General features: G+C 41.8%; 1 protein-coding gene across 1 annotated transcript in view; it reads left to right on the top strand.

Annotated features, from left to right (window-relative positions):
• The window catches only part of ESRP1 (epithelial splicing regulatory protein 1), a 63,200-nt gene that overhangs the window by 3,505 nt on the left and 37,638 nt on the right, over window positions 1-22,057 (top strand). Inside the window, exons 4-9 of the mRNA XM_062189500.1 lie at window positions 1,597-1,711; window positions 18,399-18,497; window positions 18,631-18,685; window positions 19,864-19,974; window positions 20,091-20,223; window positions 20,325-20,367. Of these exons, the coding sequence (XP_062045484.1) occupies window positions 1,597-1,711; window positions 18,399-18,497; window positions 18,631-18,685; window positions 19,864-19,974; window positions 20,091-20,223; window positions 20,325-20,367 (556 nt within the window). The remainder of the gene's footprint in view (window positions 1-1,596; window positions 1,712-18,398; window positions 18,498-18,630; window positions 18,686-19,863; window positions 19,975-20,090; window positions 20,224-20,324; window positions 20,368-22,057) is intronic.

Below are 22,057 nucleotides of genomic sequence, written 5' to 3'. Positions count from 1 at the left end.
TACAAGCAATGAATAAAATACTGCAATATGTCTTAAATGAATACAGTTATTTAAACCAGTCCTTCATTGATGGGCATATGAATTATTGTGTCATTGCAAACAATTTTAATTAATGTTTTTGTAAGGAATTGTGAGAATTCATGATTCTTTTGGTAATGAACCCTTTGGAAAGCTGTGACCATGATGCATTAATACTCATTTCAAATACAGTGTGAGCAGGTCACGTCTAATACTCATAAAACTCAATGGAAGAAGTTTGGATAGAAGACATTCTTCTATAAATATTTAGTAACCAACGTTGAAGATTTTTTTCCTTGATTTTTTTTTTCTAGTGTACAAATGAGTAGACATTCCCAGTAAATGAGTAATCTATTTTGAAATTTTTTTAAAGTTTTATTTAATGAATATAAATTTCCAAAGTACAGCTTATGGATTACAATGGCTTCCCCCTAATAACTTCCCTCCCACCCGCAACCCTCCCCTTTCCCACTCCTTTTTCCCTTCCATTCACATCAAGATTCATTTTCAATTCTCTTTATATACAGAAGATCAGTTTAGTATATATTAAGTAAAGATTTCAACAGTTTGCCCCCACATAGCAACACAAAGTGAAAAAATACTGTTGGAGTACTAGTTATAGCATTAAATAACAGTGTACAGCACATTAAAGACAGAGATCCTACATGATATTTTTTTAAAATTAATTAATTTTCTATGCAATTTCCAATTTAACACCAGGGTTTTTTTTTTTTTTCATTTTCAATTATCTTTATATACAGAAGATCAATTCAGAGTAATCTATTTTGAAATTTTAAGAAAGATATAAATTCAGGATTTAAAAAAGCCCCAACTTATATTTAAATTATTCAATGAGCAGCTAATTATTCAGGAAAAAGGAAACTGTTGTCTCATATTTGTCCAGACAGTTGAGCTTTGTTTACTAACTGCAAGACTAGTGCCTGTAACAAAAGAACAACAGGTAACCATTTCTTCTTTGCCTTTGGGATTTGGGATTTTTTTTTTTTTTTTTTAAAGTCTAATTTGAATTCGTGGATGTAGTTAGGGTACTCATAGTGGTCAAGAAAACTAATGCTGAAATATAACTTGGCACAAAAATAGTACTATTTAATTAGGAATTTACTGTTTAAATCTATTACTGAAAATATGCATTATAAGAACCCAATTGCAGTTTTCTACATGAAAACTGAGAGGGATGATATTGCTGCCTGAAAACACAGGTGCTTTACAGTGACTACCGTGGAAGAAGTGTAGTATTGTCACCCAGAAAATCTAAAGCACAATAGTCCAAATGTATTGTAGTTTCAGAAATGTTTTGAATGGAATTCTTAATGGAGCAAATGTGATTTGTTGCTTTAAAATAAGATAGTTTTGTTTTTTGCCCATGAGACTTGTATCCAGAATCTAATTCAGTAACAGCAGCTATTAAAAATCTAGTCTTCCATTAAGTTTTTTAAAAATTAAATCTTTTGTTTGAAAAACTTGTAAAATACGTTTGCGTTCAACCCTTAGGTTCCTAGTTATTAAGAAAATGTTGAAATTGATTGAAGTCATAGTATCTACCTTGTCCTTCCCCAGAATGTATTGCTTCCTGAATGCTTCTATTCATTTTTTGATCTTCGAAAAGAATTCAAGAAGTGTTGCCCTGGCTCACCTGATATTGACAAACTGGATGTTGCAGCAATGACAGAATGTATCCTTTAAATGACTATCCAAGAATGATTTGAAAAGCTAGCTTCTTAAAAAAAGGTAATTCAAGACATGTTAAAATGAAACTTAGCTGTCCAAAATTGGTCTACTATGTTAGGAGGAAATAATATGACAATTATCTAAGTTTTCTTTTTTTTTAATTTATTTTTTTTTAATTTTTTTATTTTTTGACAGGCAGAGTGGATAGTGAGACAGAGAGACAGAGAGGAAGGTCTTCCTTTTTGCCGTTGGTTCACCCTCCAGTGGCTGCCGCGGCCAGCGCATCGCGCTGATCCGAAGCCAGGAGCCAGGTGCTTCTCCTGGTCTCCCATGCGGGTGCAGGGCCCAAGCACTTGGGCCATCCTCCACTGCCTTCCTGGGCCATAGCAGAGAGGTGGCCTGGAAGAGGGGCAACCGGGATAGAATCCGGCGCCCCGACCGGGACTAGAACCCCGTGTGTCAGCGCCGCAAAAGGAGGATTAGCCTGTTAAGCCATGGCGCCGGCCCAATTATCTAAGTTTTCAAAGTAGTTAAAATGAACTGAATTTGAACATTGGATGGGTTTAGAGAGGGATTTTTGTGAGATGATCGCTCCTAAAATAGAATTTGGTTTCAGATGACAGGATTTGTTTTGGGTGATGAATTGGAGAAGAATGTAAACACTTTACTCTCTTGGTGTAAGTCCCAGACTCCCTTAGTCTTGATTATTAGTTTTAGAGGTTTTTTGGCTTCTTTAGAATGGGTGAAATTTTGGGGTGAATTTTTTGTTTGCCTTTTTTTTTTTTTTAAATAGTAGATGTATCTCTTCTACAAGGTGCTGTTCATCAGTCCCCTGAGTTTGAGTTTCTGCAACACATACAAGATCAAGGTGATTATAATCCATCTTTGGATGATAAATGGGGTTGGGATTGGTCCCTTAATTCTTAGCAAGATAGTGTTTTAGATATGTTATATATTACAAAAGCAAGTTTTATAATCACAAATCTTGTGATCATGAATGCCCCATCATCTTCCAGCCATTATGTCTTTAAGGTGCTAATAAGCAGTCATGTGTTCATACATCAGATGTGAAATTGACTAATAGACTAATGTTAGCTCTCCCAGGGCCCCTCTGAAAATCATCCTGACATCTGATCTAAGTTACTTTCCGGAATTTGTAGATGCTTATTCTTAATTTCTTTCTTTTTTTCTTTTTCTTTTTCTTTTTTTTTTTTTTTTTTTTTTTTTTTTGACACAGGCAGAGTGGATAGTGAGAGAGAGAGACAGAGAGAAAGGTCTTCCTTTTTGCTGTTGGTTCACCCTCCAATGGCCACTGCGGCCGGCGCATCTCGCTGATCTGAAGCCAGGAGCCAGGCAGTTCTCCTGTTCTCCCATGCGGGTGCAGGGCCCAAGGACTTGGGCCATCCTCCACTGCCTTCCCGGGCCATAGCAGAGAGCTGGCCTGGAAGAGGGGCAACCGGGATAGAATCTGGCGCCCCAACCGGGACTAGAACCCGGTGTGCCAGTGCCGCAAGGCAGAGGATTAGCCTGTTGAGCCACGGCGCCGGCCTATTCTTAATTTCTTACAGTATCAAGAACTAAAACCTTGAAATTTCAAAATGTATTTACCTGATTGAAAAAGGTGGTTTGCATATTTTTCCTAACTTCTTATAAGCAGGCCATTCAAAGCATTTTTATTTGCCTTATTCCTGGAATTCCAAAATTCCAATTGGCTGGAATTTGGATTAGCATCTCCAATAGTGCTGGGAGCAGAGTGGAAAAGCTCATTTTGACTTTGGAAGAATCTTAGATTTATAATTTTATTGCAAATTAAGAAGCGGATTTTCACTTAAGGTGTTTTTTGACGGTTAAACTTGCATCCTTCTTTGCCATTTAACAGGTTAGAAATGCTATTCAGCTTCCTTAGTGATGGCTTTTGTTTTGCATTTGTTTTATGAATCCTACTCAGAGAAATTTTCTTCCCTGAGTAGGCTACCAGACCAATTGCTAAGGTCAAAAGCTATCATACCAAAGCTAAATATCAGCTTGCTGCTTATCTGTGCAAACTATTTCTACAAAAGCCGGACTACAGTCTAGTTCTTCCAGATCACTAAGCATTTTCTTTGCTAATGTGGAAATGATGCTGAATTTGGAAATATAAGGATTGTCATTAAAGAGCCTTGATGGTTTTGCCAACTAGATGGAGAGTCATTGCTCCTAAGGATTACCTGTTCCACCAGGTATACCAGTGGGGGAGGGAAGGGGAAGATGCTCCTGCCTACACCTGCAAAGGAGTAAGTAGGGGAATGTGCAGGTTGGTGTGCTTGTCTGATTTTTCATGCTGTGAAAGAGTTGTAGTCTTGTGTTTTTATGTGAGGGTACAGAAATACTGGTTATTGGGAACCTCTGATTTCATAGTTTGCTAAGAGTATTTATTAATGTTAAGGAATCTTAATAGAAATAAAAGTAATAATGTTAATTAATCTAAGTACTTGTTTTCCAGACTGGTTTTGAGTTAATAAAATTTGTTTTGAAGAGCAGTTTTAGGTTCAGAGCAGAATTGAGCAGGAAATACAAAGAGTTCCCATGTAACTCCTCCCCACATATCCAGCCTACGCTATTGTCAGGATTTGATATAATTAATGAACCTATATGTAAGCAGCATTATCACCAAATGTCCAGAGTTTCCATTAATGTTCACTTTTTTTTTTTTTTAAGATTTATTTATTTGAAAGGCAGAATTAGGTAGGGAGGGAGGGAGAGAGAAAGAGAGAGAGAGGTCTTTCATCTCTGGTTCGCTCCCCCAGTGGCCACAATGGCCAGGGCTGGGCCAGGCTGAAGCCAGGAGGTTCTTCTGTGTCTGCCACATAGTTGCAGGGTCTCCCAAGTAGTTGGGCCATCTGCTGCTGCGTTCCCAGATGCAATAGCAGGGAGCTGGATCGGAAGTGGAGCAGCCAGGCACAGGAACCTCTAATGTTCACTTTTGATGTACACCCTAGGGTTTTGACAGTGTACTATGATGGGTAGGTAGCCAACATTGTAGTATCATTACAATAAGGGCAGTTTCATTGCTTCAAAGATCTTCTGTTTCTTGCTTATTCTTCCCCTCTTCTCCTGCTAATCTTCTCACTGTGTGTGTAGTTTTGCCTTTTCCTGGGTGTCATAAACTTGGAATCATGTAGGTTGACTCTTGAAGTTGACTGCTTTTACCTAACAGTACACATTTAAGGGTCTTGGTCTTCGAGAGGTGATAGTTCATTTCTTTGTAGCACTGAAAACACTCCACTTTCTGGATCTAATAAAGTTTATCCCCTCCCCTACTGAGAGATGACTTGATTGCTTCGAAGTTGTGGCCATTGTGAACACATCTTTACCTGGGTTTTTGTGAGTTTGTAATTCTCTAGTACATTTGGTCAAGTATCAAAGTGATTGCTGGATCGTATGGTAAGAATGTGGTTTTTCTATCTCTCACTACACAGTCTTGTGTTTAAGATACTTTTTTTTTCCTGTTGAGGGAAAGCAGTGAGGTCTTAAATATTTTTAAAAATATATAGAACTTGAGTAATATGCAGTATTTTTTAATGATTTATTTGTTTATTTGAAAGAGTTAGAGAAGGAGATTCAGAGAGAGAGAGAGAGAACGAACGAAAACGCACGCACATGTGAGCTGGTTCACTCCCCAATTGGCCACACCTGCTGGAGATGGGCCAATCCAAAGCCAGGAGCCAGGAGCTTCTTCCTGTTCTCCCATGTGGGTGTAGGGGCCCAAGGACTTGGGCCATCTTCTGCAGCTTTGCCAGGCCATAGCAGAGAGCTGGATTGGAAGTGGAGCAGCTGGGATTTGAACTGGTGCCATATGGGATGCCAGCACTGCAGGCAGCAGCTTTCTCCCTGGCCCCTGTTTTTATTTTCAAATGGAATCCTGAGTCACAGAGTGACAATGTGAGCCCCAGTGGGCTTTGCCTTCCTGGGAGTTACTTCTTTTTCTTTTTCTTTTCTTTTTAGATTTATTTCTTTGCTTGAGAGGCACAGTACAGAGAGAAATAGGGAGGGAGAGATGCAGAGAGTGAGGTCTTCTGCCTGCTGGTTCATTCCCCAAATGGTTGTGACAGCTGGAGCTGGGCTGGCGAGGAGCTTCATTTGGGTCTCCCTCTGCTGCTTTTCCAGACCATTAGCAGGGAGCTGGATCCGAGGAGGAGCAATCAGGACTTCAACCTATGTTCAAATGGTTTGTCTGCTTCACAGAGGGTAACTTTACCCGCTATGCCACAGCACTGGCCCCAAGTTAATTTTCTTTTTCTTTTTAATAGTTAAATATTTTAAAATTTATTTGAAAGGCAGAGTTGGTGGGGAAAAGAAAGGGAGAGAGACATCTAACATCTGCTGAGTCACTCCCCCAAATGGCTGCAACAGCCAAGGCTGTGTGCATGAGAAGAGCTTCTTTATGGTTTCCCACATGGGTACAGGAGTCCCAAGTCCTCAGGCCCTGCTCCGCTGCTTTCCCAGGCACATTTGCAGGGAACTGGATCAGAAGTGGAACAAATGGGACATGAGTTTATGCCCGGAGAGGATGCGGATGCTGCAGGGAGCGGCTTAGCCCACTACACCACAACACCGGCCCTAGGCCTCTTTTTTTTTTTTTTTTTAACATTTATGTATTTGAAAGGCAGAGAGAAAGAGGTCTTCCATCCACTAGTTCACCCCCACCAAGTGGCCACAAAAGCCAGAGCTGGGCCAATCCAAAGGCAGAAGCTTCTTCCTGGGCTCACAAGTGGGTTGCAGGGGCCCAAGGACTTGGGCCATCTTTCCACTGCTTTCCCAGGCCATAGCAGAGAGCTAGATCAGAAGTGGAACAGCCAGGACTCCAACTAGCAACCATATGGGATGCTGGCTCTGCAGGCAGTGGCTTTTCCTGCAGTGCCAGAGTGCCAGCCCCTCGAGGCCTCTCTTAACATCTTTCTTCTTCCCAAAGGAAAGCTTTGTAAACCATGAAATGCTATGAAAATGAATACATATGCCCATTTCGATAAAAGAAAAAGTTTAGTAATTTCTTGAATGCAGTTTTGGTTCTTGTTTTAGTATTTAAAGTATTTGTATTTGTTCCTAAAACCATTTCTGATGTGAATGTTAGGCCTATGTGAGTTCCACTGCAGTTTTTTGCTTGTTTTTGAATCATGCAGGCACAGCTGAGAAGACCTCAGCTGGCAGGTGAACTATAGGTTGCCTTTCATAAGCTTTATTCTTTAGTAAGGTGTGATGATGACAGAGGCTGGTGCTTTTGTGATTTTTTTTTCCTGAGGAAGAAATTATCTCTGATCCCTTAGAGAAATTAATACTAGTTGTCTCCTACTAAAAAGACATGTTCCTTAGAGAGCTATTTGCATAAATGGATTCTTGTATTCATTTTTTTAAAAAAGAACGGCCCTGTATTTTCCCCCTACTCATGTTGAATAGAATTTCTTCCTCCTTATTTGGTTAACTCATTTTTTTTGTTATCCACAAACTGATTTATCCTCTTTAATCAAAGCTTACATCCCATTTGCAGAGTTTTTTTTAATTACTTACTAAATACTAATTTTCTTTTTTTTTTTTTATTTTTTTATTTTTTGACAGGCAGAGTGGACAGTGAGAGAGAGACAGAGAGAAAGGTCTTCCTTTGCCGTTGGTTCACCCTCTAATGGCCGCCGCGGTAGCGCGCTGCGGCCGGCGCACCGCGCTGTTCCGATGGCAGGAGCCAGGTGCTTCTCCTGGTCTCCCATGGGGTGCAGAGCCCAAACACTTGGGCCATCCTCCACTGCACTCCCTGGCCACAGCAGAGAGCTGGCCTGGAAGAGGGGCAACCGGGACAGGATCGGTGCCCCGACCGGGACTAGAACCCGGTGTGCCGGCGCCGCAAGGCGGAGGATTAATTTTCATTTTTATTTGAGAGATCTTCATCTGCTGATTCATTCCTCAAATGCCTGCAACAGCTGCTGCTGTTCCAGGCTAAAGCCAGGAACAGGAAACCCCATCCAGTTTCCCAACACGGGTACCAGGGACCCCACTGCTGCCTCCCAGGAAGCACATTAGCAGGAAGCTAGATTGCAAGTAGAGCCAGAACTTGAACACTTGAACCCAGGCATTCCAAAGTAAGATGCTGGTGTCCCAAGCAGTGTCTTAACTGCTGCTCTTAGTTTTTAAAACATTATTTGAGAGGCTGAGAGTTAGAGAGCTCCCATCTAATTGTTCACTCCCGAAACAGTCAAGGACCAGGAACTCCATTTGGGTTTCCCACATGGGTGGCAGAAACCTAATTGCTTGTACCATCACCACTGTCTCCCAGGGTCTGCATTAGCAAGAAGCTGAATCAAGAGACAAAAACCATGTATTGGAATCCAGGTACTCTGATATGGAATGCAGGCATTTTAACCAGCATCTTTAAATCCTACCCTAGAAACTTGCTATTATTTTTAAAAGAATTAGAGAGAGGCAGAGACAGATCTTCCATCCATTGGTTTACTCCCCAAATGGCTGCAATGGCTGGAACTGGGCTGATCTAAAGCCAGGATCTGGGAGCTTCTTCCTGGTCTCCCAAGCACGTGCAGGGTCCCACTGACTTGGACTAGGATCATCTTCCACTGCTTTCCCAGGCATATTAGCAGGGAGCTGGATCGGTAGTGGAGCCGCTGGGACTCGAATCAGTGCCCTTATGGGATTCTGGCACTGCAGGCAGTGGCTTTACCGACTTCACCACAGTGCCAGTCCTGAAACTGATTTTTAAAACATATCAAAAGGAGTCCTCATGAAAGAAAGGTGATATCAACTTAGTGCTTGCTGTACGTATCTCAGCAATAGCCTTACAACGGCTCCTGTTGGTGTGGTAGCCAACTCCATTTTACAGCCAGGGAAATAGACGTGGGAGGTTTTGCGAAATTCTCCAGCACCTTTCTGATGCAAAAATGCTGCCCATCAGTTAAGGTACAGTACTTTAAAATGTATGAAAATCATTTGAGGGTTGCTTGATTACTTGAATTATCTCCCCGTTAAAGATGATCTCCTTTTGAAATTTATATTGTCCTGTATTTTCTTGGCACTTTTCTATTAAGAAATTGAACAGTAAAGTAAATTTTGTAACATTTCTATTCCACTATAGGATATTACATCCCTATAAGTGCACTTAATGAATTCACAAGTTTATTTTCGTGCAAACTTTGAAATCTAATAATAGTCTTTTCATAATACACCTTTCCCATAAACTTTTTTCCTGTGTGGTGTTTGGCATGATTAGCAACTTTCATTTCACTAGTACAATTTTCCATGATCAGGATAAAAAAAAACAACAGTAAATTGCTTGTCGGACCATCCAGAGGCTCATAGAATGTGTGCAAATGTGTATATGTTTATGTGTGCTTCACCATTTCTCTGTTGGGTATGAAGAATTTGGATGTGTGTGTTCCAGTAGCACGATGGTATTGTCCTGTTCTTCTCACAGATTAAATACGGAGGTGATATAGCCTCAGGAGGACATGAAGTCTGGAGTCACCTTTATTGCATTTCCCAGACTCACTTTTCCTATCATAGTGTGGGAAAGCCTAATGTAAGGAATAATGAAACAGTGTTTTTGACCACTTAGCCAGTGCCTGGCTGTCTTCACTGACTGACTCAGGAATCTCAACAGTTTGTGAGTGTCTTAGAGGAGAAAACAGCTGCCATGATCTTTGAGAAGGACTTACTGATAGAACTTCTTATTTTAATGATTTTACATATAAGATTTTTTAAGATTTATTTATTTGAAAGGCAGAGTTACAGAGAGGCAGAGAGAGTATCTGTCCGCTGGTTCACTCCCCAGATGGCCACAGTGGCCGGAGCAGAGCCAGTCCTAAGCCATGAGCCAGGAGCTTCTTCCAAATCTCCCATGCGGGCACAGGGGTCCAAGGACTTGAGCCATCTTCTACTGCTTTCCCAGGACATTAACAGAGAGCTGGATTGGAAGTAGAGCAGCCAGGGCTTGAACTGGCACCCATATGGGATGCTGGCACAGCAGGCAGTGACTTCACCTGCTATGCCACAGCACCAGCCCCCTCACTTGAGACTAGATAAAACTTTTTTTTAAAAGATTGATCGATTGATTTGAGAAGCAGAATTACAGAGAGAAGGAGAGGAGAGACAGAGTGAGCACGTGCGATAGAGATCCAAATCTCCTATCTGCTAGTTCACTCCCCAAAAAGCTGTAACAGTCAGCTGAGCTGATCCTGAGCCAGGAGCCAGGAGCCTGGAGCCTGGAGCCTCCTCTGGGTCTTCATGTATGTGCGGGGGCCCAAGAACTTGGCCATCTTCTACTGCTTTCCTAGGCTATTAGCAGAGAGCTGCATCCAAAGAGGAGCAGCTGGGGCATGAACCAGCGCCCATATGGGATACCAGTGCCACAGGTGGAGGTTTAACCTGCTATGCCACAGTGCCCTTTTTTATTTTTAACATTTATTTATTTATTTTTGACAGGCAGAGTGGATAGTGAGAGAGAGAGACAGAGAGAAAGGTCTTCCTTTTTGCCACTGGTTCACCCTCCAATGGCCTCTGCGGCTGGCGCATCGCACTGATCCGAAGCCAGGAACCAGGTGCTTCTTCTGGTCTCCCATGCAGGTGCAGGGCCCAAGGACTTGGGCCATCCTCCACTGCCTTCCCGGGCCATAGCAGAGAGGTGGCCTGGAAGAGGGGCAACCGGGATAGAATCGGCACCCCAACCGGTACTAGAACCTGGTGTGCCGGCGCCGCAAGGCGGAGGATTAGCCTGTTAAGCCATGGCGCCGGCCAACATTTATTTATTTATTTGAAGGGCAGAGTTAGGGAGAGACAGAGATCTTCCATCTACTGATTCACTCCCCAAATAGCCAGAATGATTAGGCCTGGGCCAAGCCAAAGCCAGGAGCTTCATTGAGGTCTCACATGTGGGTGGTAGGGGCCCAAGGACATGGGCGATCCTCTGCTGCCTTCTTGGGTGCACCAGGAAGCTGGATATGAAGTAAACCACCTGGCCTTGAGTCGGCGCTTGCTTGGGCTGATGTTGTCGCAGGCGGCAGCTCAACCCACCACGCCACAATTGCAACTCCTGGATAAAGCTTTTCAAGGCATCACCTACATGTTAGTACAGGTACATGTCAGGTTAACTTGGCTTCTGCAGTTATAAAATAGTGCATGAATAATTTGCTGTGATTAATTGACCTGGGCTGTTGTAATTGCACAGACCTTCCTTGCCCTGCTTTAAAGGTGGAGGGAAGCCCAGACTCTCACTTCCTACGTCTCATATAAAAGGGATTTTAGAAATGACCAAGTGCAGTTAAGCTGTGCTAGTAGTTGACCTTGTTAGCAGCAGGGGGAAGGAATTATCTTTGGCATGGCGTCAGCATGATGTGAGCCGAATCAGCAGATATGCTGGCTTGTGGTCTGTAGTAAGTTAAGTGACGAGAAATACTGTCTGTTCTGGCCAGCACTCAGTGTTGTTGTTTTTACGTAGTTTAGTTTAATAATAAAATAACATCTAACTTTTAAAATGTACATTTGGGGATTCCAGGATTATTATTACTAGTTTTTTTTTTTGCTTATTTCAAACAGCTTTAGAAAGTTTGTTTTATCTTGGAGTCTCCGTTTCCTATTTGTGCCTTACAATGTCTTTTTCTACCATGAAACTCTTTCTTATTGTGCAGTAGCTCCTGCCTCCATCTTATTTCTTCTGGGGGTGTAATTGACTTCTTGCTAGGTTTGTTTGAAGTTCTCTCACATGACTTTATGACGATACCTTCTGCAAGTGGTATTTATTAGGTAGGGAGCTAATTTCCCACCCCAACACCCCCCCCCCAACTTCTGAGAAGTGAAGTTAAAGCTAAGGTGTTAGTTTGTTTTCCCAGCGTTTTATTGCTGGTATGAGAAAGTTTTGTTGTCTTGGTTGCTAGTTAAATTCTTTTACAGGGACGTTCTTGTATAGAACTGTATTTTATTTTTATTTTTCAAGATTTGTTTGTTTGAAAGGCAGAGTTACAGAAAGACAGCTCTTCCATTCTCTGTTTCACTCCCGAATAGCTGCAATGGCCAGGGCTGGGCCAGGCTGAAGCTGAGGCCTGGAACTTTAGCTGGGTCTCCCACTTGAATGGCAGGGGCCCAAATACTTGGGCTGTCCTCTGCCTTAGCGGAGAGCTGGATTGGAAGTGGTACAGCCAGGACTTGAACTGCACCCATATGGGATGCAGGCAGTGGCTTAACCACTATACCACAATGCCAGCTCAGAGCAGTGTTTTGATTTGTACACTCGTTTATTTAATATTTTAAAATTTTGTTTTTATTTTAAAGATTTTATTCATTTTAGAGGCAGAGTTACAGAGAGAAAGAGAGAGATCCTCCATCCTCTGGTTCACTCCCCAAATGCCTGCAATGCCCGGAGTTGAGCTGATCCAAAGCCAGGAGTCAGGAGCTTCCTCCTGGTGTCTCCATCCAGTTGGGGGGACCCAAGAACTTGGGCCATCCTGTGCTGCTTTCCTAGGGGCATCAGCAGGGAGCCGGATCAAAAGTGGAGCAGATGGGACTCAAATTGCCACCCATGTGGTATGTGGGTACCACAGGCCAGGGGTTTAACTTGCTGCACAATGCGCCAGCCCCTGTACAATTCATATAAGAGTAATTTTTCACTGGCTTTTCTCCCTTCTTTGTATAATTGTAGGAAGCTCACTTCCTAGCTGGAGTGCTAACCAGCTTTCCTTTTGCTATGGTTTTTGTTTGCTTTTCCTTTACTCAGTATTGTGCATTCCTTATTGTAATATGAGTTTTTGTTATTCTATAAATAAAAGAGTAAGTAGGAAGAAAAGTTACAAACTAGCCTTCTGAAGGGTCAATGGCAGAGAAAAATGACTTTGAGCTGGAATTTTGAATTAGAATGTAATTTTAACAGTCTTAAATGAATTCATTTCTGTTATTTAATACATGTGATTTGCTTAGATAGAAATGAAAACAGTCTGAAAAGCACATTTGTAGGTGAAAATTGGGTATCCTCTTACAGGCAGTTGAGAAAGATAACTTTTTTCAGTGGATAGGCTAATGGAATAAACATCGTCAAATTTCTGTCTGAATTTTACCTTCAGCTATTGTGAGCATGAGTTCAATCTAGAAGTCTGTTTGGCCAAAGGTTTCACCAAGGCAAGCGTACCTCCTGTTCTTGACTGGTCTAACCTCCAACTCTTTGTAGCACTTTGCTCCCTTGTAGCTGGAAATGTGGGTTTTGTTCCCACCAAGTCTGGCTGCACCCTTCCTTGCTTGCAGAGCTGGCCAAGCCTGTTGGTGCTGTTGTGGCTGCCCCAAGGGCAGAATGAGTAAGCTGCGTGACGAACCATAAATCAGGTGGCGAGCACTCATCTTTCCTGCCCTCAAGATCAGACGTGCAGCTAGTAATTCAACTCGCAATCATCGATCGATAGGCGAAAGGATTGGCACTGAAACTTTTTAAAATTGATCTCCTTCGTGTATCATCCCTGTTCAGTTCTTCTGTGGATTATAGGTTGCAGGAAGCTTCCTAAGAGGGCAGATGTGTATGTGTTTGGGGGAGGTGGAGACAAAAAAGAGGAGGTGGCTTGGACTCACAGGAAGTGGGGTGACTTGTGGAATTGTTCGCAGCTCGAGCTGCTGATCTCAGTGTGTGATGGCTTGAAGGGAAACATGTTGGTACGTGTGATGCGAAACCAAGTTAGCCAGTGTCAACAACAGATTCTTAATTTAAAAGGAGAATTCTGTAAAATGACTATTAAGCTGCAAATCCATTTTCAAGCCGATGGAATGCTTAGCATTTTTCTTTTGATCTCTGTCTCCTTTAAGGGGCTTTTACCTGTAAATTTTTAGGTTTCTCACAGAGTATTACTCAAAACAAATTAAGCAAAGCTTATCTTGGTGTAAGGATTGTGTACACATAGTCAAATTAGAGCAATATTATGATTCTGATGCCAAAACCTGCCATCCAGGTGACTGGGTGAGTTATGGAACACCTCTAAATCCTATTTCTTCATCTGCTTTGTCTTACTGTTACCTACCTGGCAAAGTTATTGTGAAAATTTGAAGACATAGATGGTGGTGCATGCATTTAATAATTGCTGTAATTCATGTCAATAGAATCCTAGAAGCTATAGGGGTTATGGTTGGTGCAAAGAGCTCAGGGGAAGGTGGAGGTCTACACTCAGGAAATGTATAATACAGTGGAGAATAATACTGGAATGTTGTGTAATGGACTCTTAAATTGATGGTTGTGAACTAGAGCAGTTAGGGAAGGCTTTGGTGCTAGGAGAGAATTACTCATGATGTAATTTAATTTAGTTGGAGGATTAAGAAGATAAGAATGCTTTGCAGTGAGTTATCGGAGTAAAGGTGAGGAGGCCAAGTATCTCTTGTCGTTAGAAGAGTACTTTGATGCAACATGCTATCATACTCTTACTCCTCCAGACTTTGATTTTCTTCTAATACTCTGTTTTCTGTTTTTTTTTTGTTTGTTTGTTTTGTTTTGTTTTTTTAAAGATTTATTTAGTTGAAAGGCAGAGATGGAGAGAGACAAATCTATTTTCTATCTGCTGATTTACTTCCCAAATGCCCCAATGGTCAGAGCTGGGCCAGGCTGAAGCCAGAAGCTTCTTCCAGGTCTCCCAGCTGGGCACAGGGACCCAAGCACTTGAGTCATCCTCTGCTGCTTTCCCAGGCATGTTAGCAGGACAGGGGATTGGAAGTGGAATAGCTGGGACTCAGACTCAAGCCTGTGCCCTTGTGGGATGCTGGTATTGCCAGCGGAGGCTTAACCTTGTATGCACATCTTGGCCTCTCATACTGTGTGTTGGGATGGAAGGTTCGAATGTAAACATTCTACTGACATTCTCTACTCCTGTACTAGCAACATCATTCTGAAAAAGTTGCTAGTCAATATATCAGATTCTGGGGCCAAGTATGGTTTCTGCTCATATTCTTTTTACAGTCCTTTAAAAATATAAAATCCCATTTTTTGCTCTGAGTGGCACCAAAACAGGTTGAGGGTTGAACACCTTTCTTCCAGGTTCCTTGGGGGAGAGTGTTTGTGAATATCTTAGATAGGGCTTTTATGTATCTCACCATTTTGACCCAGCATTCATCTGGTCCTTATGCATTTGTTTACTTGGACAGCTTTTGGTAAAGCTCTATCCAGTAGAGAGGTTTACTAAATGTAGGAACTTTGAAATCAAGCAAAGTTAAGGGATGAAGTTTGAGTTGTTGGAACTATGTTTAAGCTGGTGTGACTTTTGCCCACTTGAAAAAATTTGGCCATGTCTGGATACATTTTAGTTGTTACAACTGGGCGTAGGGTAGAGACCAACTAAAATTCTTGTAATACACAAGAACTTGTCCCCACCAGCAATAATTGTCTGGCTTGTATTCCAATAATTGCCAAGCTTGAGAAACATGGCTGGAATCAGAGTACTTCAAAATGTTCATAGAAAATGGAGATAAAAGATAACTTTAAATGCTAAAATTTTTTGAAATTCATGTCTACGAGGGGTCTTCAAAAAGTTCATGAAAGATGCATTTATGATAATGATATGAAACTCTGTATACACAGATTTCAAAAAATTGTTTGCAGTATAGTAAATCTTTCAAATTTTCCATGAACTTTTGGTCTCTAGTTCTTTCTTTTCTTTCTTTCTTTCTTTTTTTTTTTTTTTTTTTAAGATTTATTTATTTGAAAGGCAGAGTTATAGAGAGGCAGAGAAAGACGTCTTCCATCCTCTGGTTCACTCCCCAGATGGCCACAACGGCTGGAGCTGCGCTCATCAGAAGCCAGGAGCCAGGGTCTCCCATGTGGGTGCAGGGACCCAAGCACTTGGGCCATGTTCTACTGCTTTCCTAGGCCATAGCAGAGAGCTGGATTGGAAGTGGAGCAGCTGGGATTGAAACCAGTGCTCATACGGGATGCTGGCACTGCAGATGGCAGCCTTACCTGCTATGCCACAGCGCCAGCCCCGGTCTCTATTTCTTGGATACCTTTCTCTTTACTCCACGGTGGACTACAACAAAGCTAAACGTGTTATTGGAATGTCAAGATTTCCAGCCAATTGTTTGTTAGCAGACATTACAAATATACTATAGCTAGTTTTTCTTAGCCTTCTAAGAGTTCTTAAAGTTCCCCCTACCTTCCCAGAAAATTTAGGGCATTTTCCTCTCCAGAGCGTCTTCATCCTTTGGCTATGACTTTTCGAAACTTTTACCATAACTGTTGAAAATGGCACTGGATTGATAAATATTTTATAGTACTGCTTTCTGCAGATAATAATCATTTTAATAACCCCAATTGGTGGTCCCTAGTCTGTTGCTTGAACAAATCCTGGAGTTGATTTTTCTAATCCTTCAATGGGCAGCGCCTTCACTTCATCAGTACATGATGTAAGGGGCTGCGGGAGGCTGCCAAAATCAGTCACCACTTTTGTTTGATGATTAATCCTACGAGAGGATACAAAGAGGCACAGGGAATGTCCCAGCTTTCTGTTGCAAGTATGGCCCTCAGAAATGTCGGATCATCACAGGTTATCAAGGTGGTTACCTAAGGGTTTTGTGAAGGAGGAGGGAGAGGAGGACACCTCTTATTAGAAGCCTGCTTTGTGCTCCAGGCTTGCGTTATCTCAATCTTCACAAAAAGCCCAGGGAAGTGAGGGTTAGCACAGCTGTGGCTTTATAGGTGTGCTGAAGTTGAGTGGGGTAAGTAAGTTTCCAAGGAACATATTGCTGCATTTCTACAGGTTGTGTATTCAACTGCAGAGAAATGGGAATGGTTGAGGGACAACACAAAAGTGAGTTTGCCCACTACTGTGGGAAATGAACAGAGAAACAGCAGGATGAAATGGAAAGAGATTTTAAATTGAAAATGGAACAGGAAATTACTCCTTGAATGAACTTTTCAGATGTTTGATTTAATTCTTGGAAGGAATTCTTGGTGAGTGATCGCTGATTTTTTTTTTTAATGTATCCTCTTAGCTTGCAATAAAATAGTATATTAGGACCTTTTTTTTATCTGCCTTTATTTTTTTAACCATAATTATAAAATGCAGTTTGAAAACCATATAACCACTATCTCTATATAACCAGTCTATAACTATATTACCACTATCTGTTTGTTTTCATTTTATCTGTTTTTTTTTTTTTTTTCTTAAAGAGATATCTTACTTTTTCTTTTCCATATTTGAAAGTGGGACAAAGACAGGAAGGATGTCATCCGCTGGTTTACTCCCCAAGTATCTGCAATAGGCAGGGCTGGGCAAGGCTCAAGCAGCTCAGTGAAGGTCTCCCATGCATTAGCAAGGACTCTCCTCCCAACTATTTGAGCCATCATCTGCTGCTTCCCAGGATGTACATCAGCTGCAAACTGGAAAACAGAGCCAGGCACTCAATCCAGGCACTCCAATGTAGGATGCAGGCTTCATAAGCCATGTCTTAACTCTTCCCCACTCCCAAACACCCACCATGCTTCCATTTTAAATCTGAGAGAAAAGGTACAGCCATAGTATGAACTTTAATATACCACATGACAAAACATAGGCAAATTCATATATAATACAAGTGTACCTATAGTGTTGGAACTTAAAAAAAATGACACGCTCCAATGACTTAGCTTCTTAAGGTAACTATTTTGATGAAGATTCATGTTTATTATGGATTTCTACTTTATATAACTTCATGGAAATCTCTTATGGTTTAATCCTCACACTGAATTTGAATCATGTTTCTTAAAAGCCACATTCCCTGCTTGACTCATACAGTGTGTGTCCTGGCTTGATCAAGAACTACATTGGCAGGGCCAGTGCTGTGGCATAGCTGGAACACTGCCGCCTGCGGTGCCTGCATCCCATATGGGCGCTGGTTCAAGTCCCGGCTGCTTTACTTCCTCCAATCCAGCTCTCCTGTGGCCTGGGAAAGCAGTAGAAGGTGGCCCAAGTCCTTGGGCCCCTGCACCCACATAGGAGAAGCTCCTGCTTCAAATTGACACAGCTCTGGCCGTTGTGGCCATCTAGGGTGCTGAACCAGCAGATGGAAGATTTCTCTCTCTCTCTTTCTCTCTGCGCCTCTGCCTCTCTGTAACTCTGCCTTTCAAACAAATAAAACCTAAAAAAAGAAAAGAACTTCACTGGCCAATGTCAGTTCTGAGAGCTTGAACTGTGTCTAAAATTTACTCTTAGTTAGTGTTCACTGACACTGAAAATGGGATATGTGGTATGGCCCTAAAAGTATTCTAGAAGAAAGTTCTGGGTAAGACTGACCTTGTGGAAATAGTGTCCCTTTCAAACATTAGACAAAGTCATTAATGCCTCACTGTCTAGACATGTAGCATGGTCACTGCCGTGTGTGGGTGTAAGGATAATAGGTTAAGAATTCTCTTTAACATCGTATACTTGACAATTTGAATCAACATGAATGTGCTCAGTATTTGTGTTTGCTGTTGCTTAATAAACAGAAATGTTATTACCGGAAGTGTTGCAGCGTAGGATTGATTTGGCTGTTTTACCCAAGAGGGCATTTGGATACCTGCAGAAACATGGGTGGAATCTTGAGTGATGGCGAGCAATCCTTCTGAGGTTCCTAGAGAATTTTCTAGATGTACTGCCCCTGGTTTCTTGGCTCAGTTTGAATTAAATTTGAGGTTAGAAATAACTTCATTTTACCTCTCCAGACTTTTCCTTGACTTAATGTCTCAGGTCTAAACTTTGAGAAGAACAGCTCAGTCCCCCGATACGGAGCCTCTCAAGTGGAAGATATGGGGAACATAATCTTAGCCATGATTTCAGAGCCTTATAGTAAGTATTGCTGTTGTAACAGCGTGGCCTAGAACTGATCCCGCCATCTTTCCCTCAACTACACCTGGCATTTCCTCCCATTGTTTTGTCTTCCTAGTAGCTAACATGATGACTTGCATGTTCTTACTTTTAGATCACAGATTTTCAGATCCAGAAAGAGTAAATTACAAATTTGAAAGTGGCACTTGGTGAGCACTTTGAGTTTTTTTATTTGTTTTTACTCAAAATGTGACATTTAACTTGCCTTACGTTTTAGTAACTTTACTTAAACCTTTTGTCAATCTTCTATAAAAGATTTTTGTTACTTAATGTAAACTTGGATATTGAAATTAAAATTTAATGAAGTATTAGCATTTTATTCTCCTTTGACCTTAGGTACATCATATGTTCATATATGTGATGCTTATTTGAATCTTTTCAAATCTGTCCATTCTTTTGCATGGAAAACTTCCAAAAGAAAAACCATGGGCTTTAAAGGAGTTCATGATTTTTCCCAAGATAAAATTACATTTTATCAGTTTCTATTTTAAAGCAAAGAACATGAAGTGATGGGATCTCTGTAATCACAGGTAGACCTAGTTGAGTTTGTAAATCACTAGTGATTTGTGAGATCACCTGGTGCATAAACTGAATAAAAACCTTAGGACAGATTTGCCCGTGGAGAGACTTTGAGTCCTGTTTAGTTGTAGAGAAAGTGACTCATTAGGAAAATGTCCTAGGAGTACTGAAAATGAATACAGGAGGGATAGAACATCAAAAGATGTCAAAATGTATGCTAGGTAATTTGCAAATGACTCACTGAGGCGTGGGGACTCCCAAGCATTTCCATAAACGCCCTCTGATGGCTCCCTGGTTTGATAGGGGAGATATTTTATAGTAGACTGTGTGTGTACACATTCCTGAGGTGAGTTAATTGCCAGCCCTAAACTTTGCAGGCAAACTAGATTTCAACTCCCTCCTATACTGGTGAGATCTGAAAATGAGTGTAAACCTATCCTCCTTGGTTGTAGGAATTTTCAAGCTATAAGGATGTTGGGAAAACTTTGCTTCCTATAAATTGATCCTGGGTGCTTCTGAGTTTATGATAAGGAAGCAGCTCTTCAGCTGATGGCTGGTTTGCTGGACAAGCTAGCTGGGTTGCACCTGTTTAGGCAGCCATCTGTGTAGAGAAACACCTAAAGAATACGTTGACCTGAACCCAGATAATTTTGAGGTTATAAAGAAAATCAGGCAATATTGAAAACCTATCCAGATGAATAAGGTTTCTTCGTGTATAAGTAGGCAGATTGCCTCACAGAGGGAAATAGGTGTCGGATTTGCTTTTGCTATGATCAGTGTGCGACCTCGAGTTTTGCTTCATCCACAGCAGCAAGATGGAACTTATTGATGATAACACTGTAGTCAGGGCACGAGGTTTACCATGGCAGTCTTCGGATCAAGATATTGCAAGATTCTTCAAAGGACTCAATATTGCCAAGTTGGTTTCCTTTACTGTCTATTTTACTTAATAATCCCAAAGGGGTCAAGGGTTTCCTGTCATCTTCTCCCTACTATATGTTTTCCCACCTGCCATCTGTTTTGTTATTTTCAAAGGGGAGGTGCCGCACTTTGTCTGAATGCTCAGGGTCGAAGGAATGGAGAAGCTCTGGTTAGGTTTGTAAGTGAGGAGCACAGAGACCTAGCGCTGCAGAGGCACAAACATCACATGGGGACGCGGTACATTGAGGTATGTCCTCCCACAGCCAGAGACCATTGACAGCCTCAGTGAGTGTCAAAACATATGGAAGGCTCGGAAACTCTGTGCTTAATTTTGTTTTCTTTTCTTAGGTTTACAAAGCAACAGGTGAAGATTTTCTTAAAATTGCTGGTGGTAAGTACATTTTCTATAATGTGGCTTTAGCTAATTAGCTTCTCAGCACTGTAATGAAATGCCGGGGCAGGCTAACCTTGTAAAAGAAGGTTACTTTCAACTCAGTTCTGGAGGCTCATACTCCAAGATAGGGTGGTCCTGATTGGTTCTGCCTGGTAATGCTGTTCTTGCTGGCACGGAGTCCACAGGCAGTGCAGAATGCCTTATGGCGAGAGCAGAGCTCTTGGTCTCTGTCTATGCAGCCTTTCTCCCTTTCGTTATAAAGCCACCAAGAGTGAATCATGGGGGCTTCTTAAAGTCTTAATCCAAGCTAATCACTTCCCAAAGTCCTACCCTCAACACCATAATTAGATTTTATATCCGCTTAGTATCATTAACGTGAGACTTTGAAGACTAAATTCCTGAATTAGAGGTCATAAATGATGAAACCATAGCAATTAATAAAAATAAAAATTTTACATAAATACCAAGAATAGATAAATAAAATCATGGTTTTTATTTTCCAGTGAAACATGGAGATTGATTTTTTTTTTTTGGAAAAAAAAAAAAAAAACTTCTAATTTCAGTAAGCTTAATGTAAAAACACTTGGCTTAAGTCTTGAACCAACCTGCTGTATAGGGAAAGCATCCCACACTGGAGTGTGTGGGATCAGGACCTGCCTCTGTTCCAGTCCAGCTTGCTGCTAGCACCTGGGAGGCAGCAGGTGATGCTTCAAGTACTTGGGTCCCTGCCACCCACATGGAAGGTCAGGCCTGGCAAACCAGCAGATGGAAGATAGCTCTTTGTGTTTCTCTCTTGTACTATCTATTGCTCTGCCTTTGAAATAAGTAAATGTTTTTTTAAAAAAGAAAGTAGATACTTGGTGTAGCAGCTAAGTCACTGCTTGGCTGCTTGCACCTCATATCAGAGGGCCTGGATTTGTGTCCCCACTCGGATTCCAAGTTAGCTTCCCTCAAAGATTATCTGGGTTCAGGCCAAAGTGTTTTCTTTTTAAGATTTATTTATTTTTTTGAAAGGTAGTTACAGGGAGGCAGATGCAGAGAGAGAGTCTTCCATCTACTTGTTTACTTTCCAAATGGCCAGAATGGCCAGAGCTGTGCCAATCTTAAGCCAGGAGCCAGGAGCATCTTCCAGGTCTCCCACAAGGGTGCAGGAGTCCAAGCCTTGGGCCATGTTCTACTGCTTTCCCAGGCCATAGCAGAGAGCTGAATCAGAAGTGGAGCACCCAGGACCTGAAGGGCACTTATATGGGATGCCAGTACTGTAGAACGGGGCTTTAACCTGCTGCAACACAGCGCTGGCCCCAAAGCTGTTTTTTTTATGATTTATTTTTTTATTTGAGAAGCAGAATTACAGACAGAGGGAGAGAAAGACAGGTCGCACTGGTTTATTCCCCAGATGGCTGCAGTAGCTGGTGCTGGGCCAATCTGAAGCCAGAATCCAGGAGCTTCTTCAGGTCTCCCACATGGATGCAGGGTCCCAAGTACTTGGGCCACATTCCACTCTTTTCCCAGGCAATTAGCAGGGAGATGGATCAGAAGTAGAGCAATCAGGACTTGAACAGGTGACCATATGGGATGCCGGCGTCACAGGTGGAGGCTTAACCTACTATGCGACAGTGCTAGCTCCAGTCAGAGTATTCTTTAGGTATTTCACTGCATGCTGATGGCAGCAGGTAATGGCTCAAGT

Source organism: Lepus europaeus, chromosome 4 (assembly GCF_033115175.1).
Source record: "Lepus europaeus isolate LE1 chromosome 4, mLepTim1.pri, whole genome shotgun sequence".
NCBI lineage: Eukaryota > Metazoa > Chordata > Mammalia > Lagomorpha > Leporidae > Lepus > Lepus europaeus.
The sequence above is the reverse complement of the archived record's forward strand: the minus strand, read 5'-3'. Positions and strand labels throughout refer to the sequence as shown.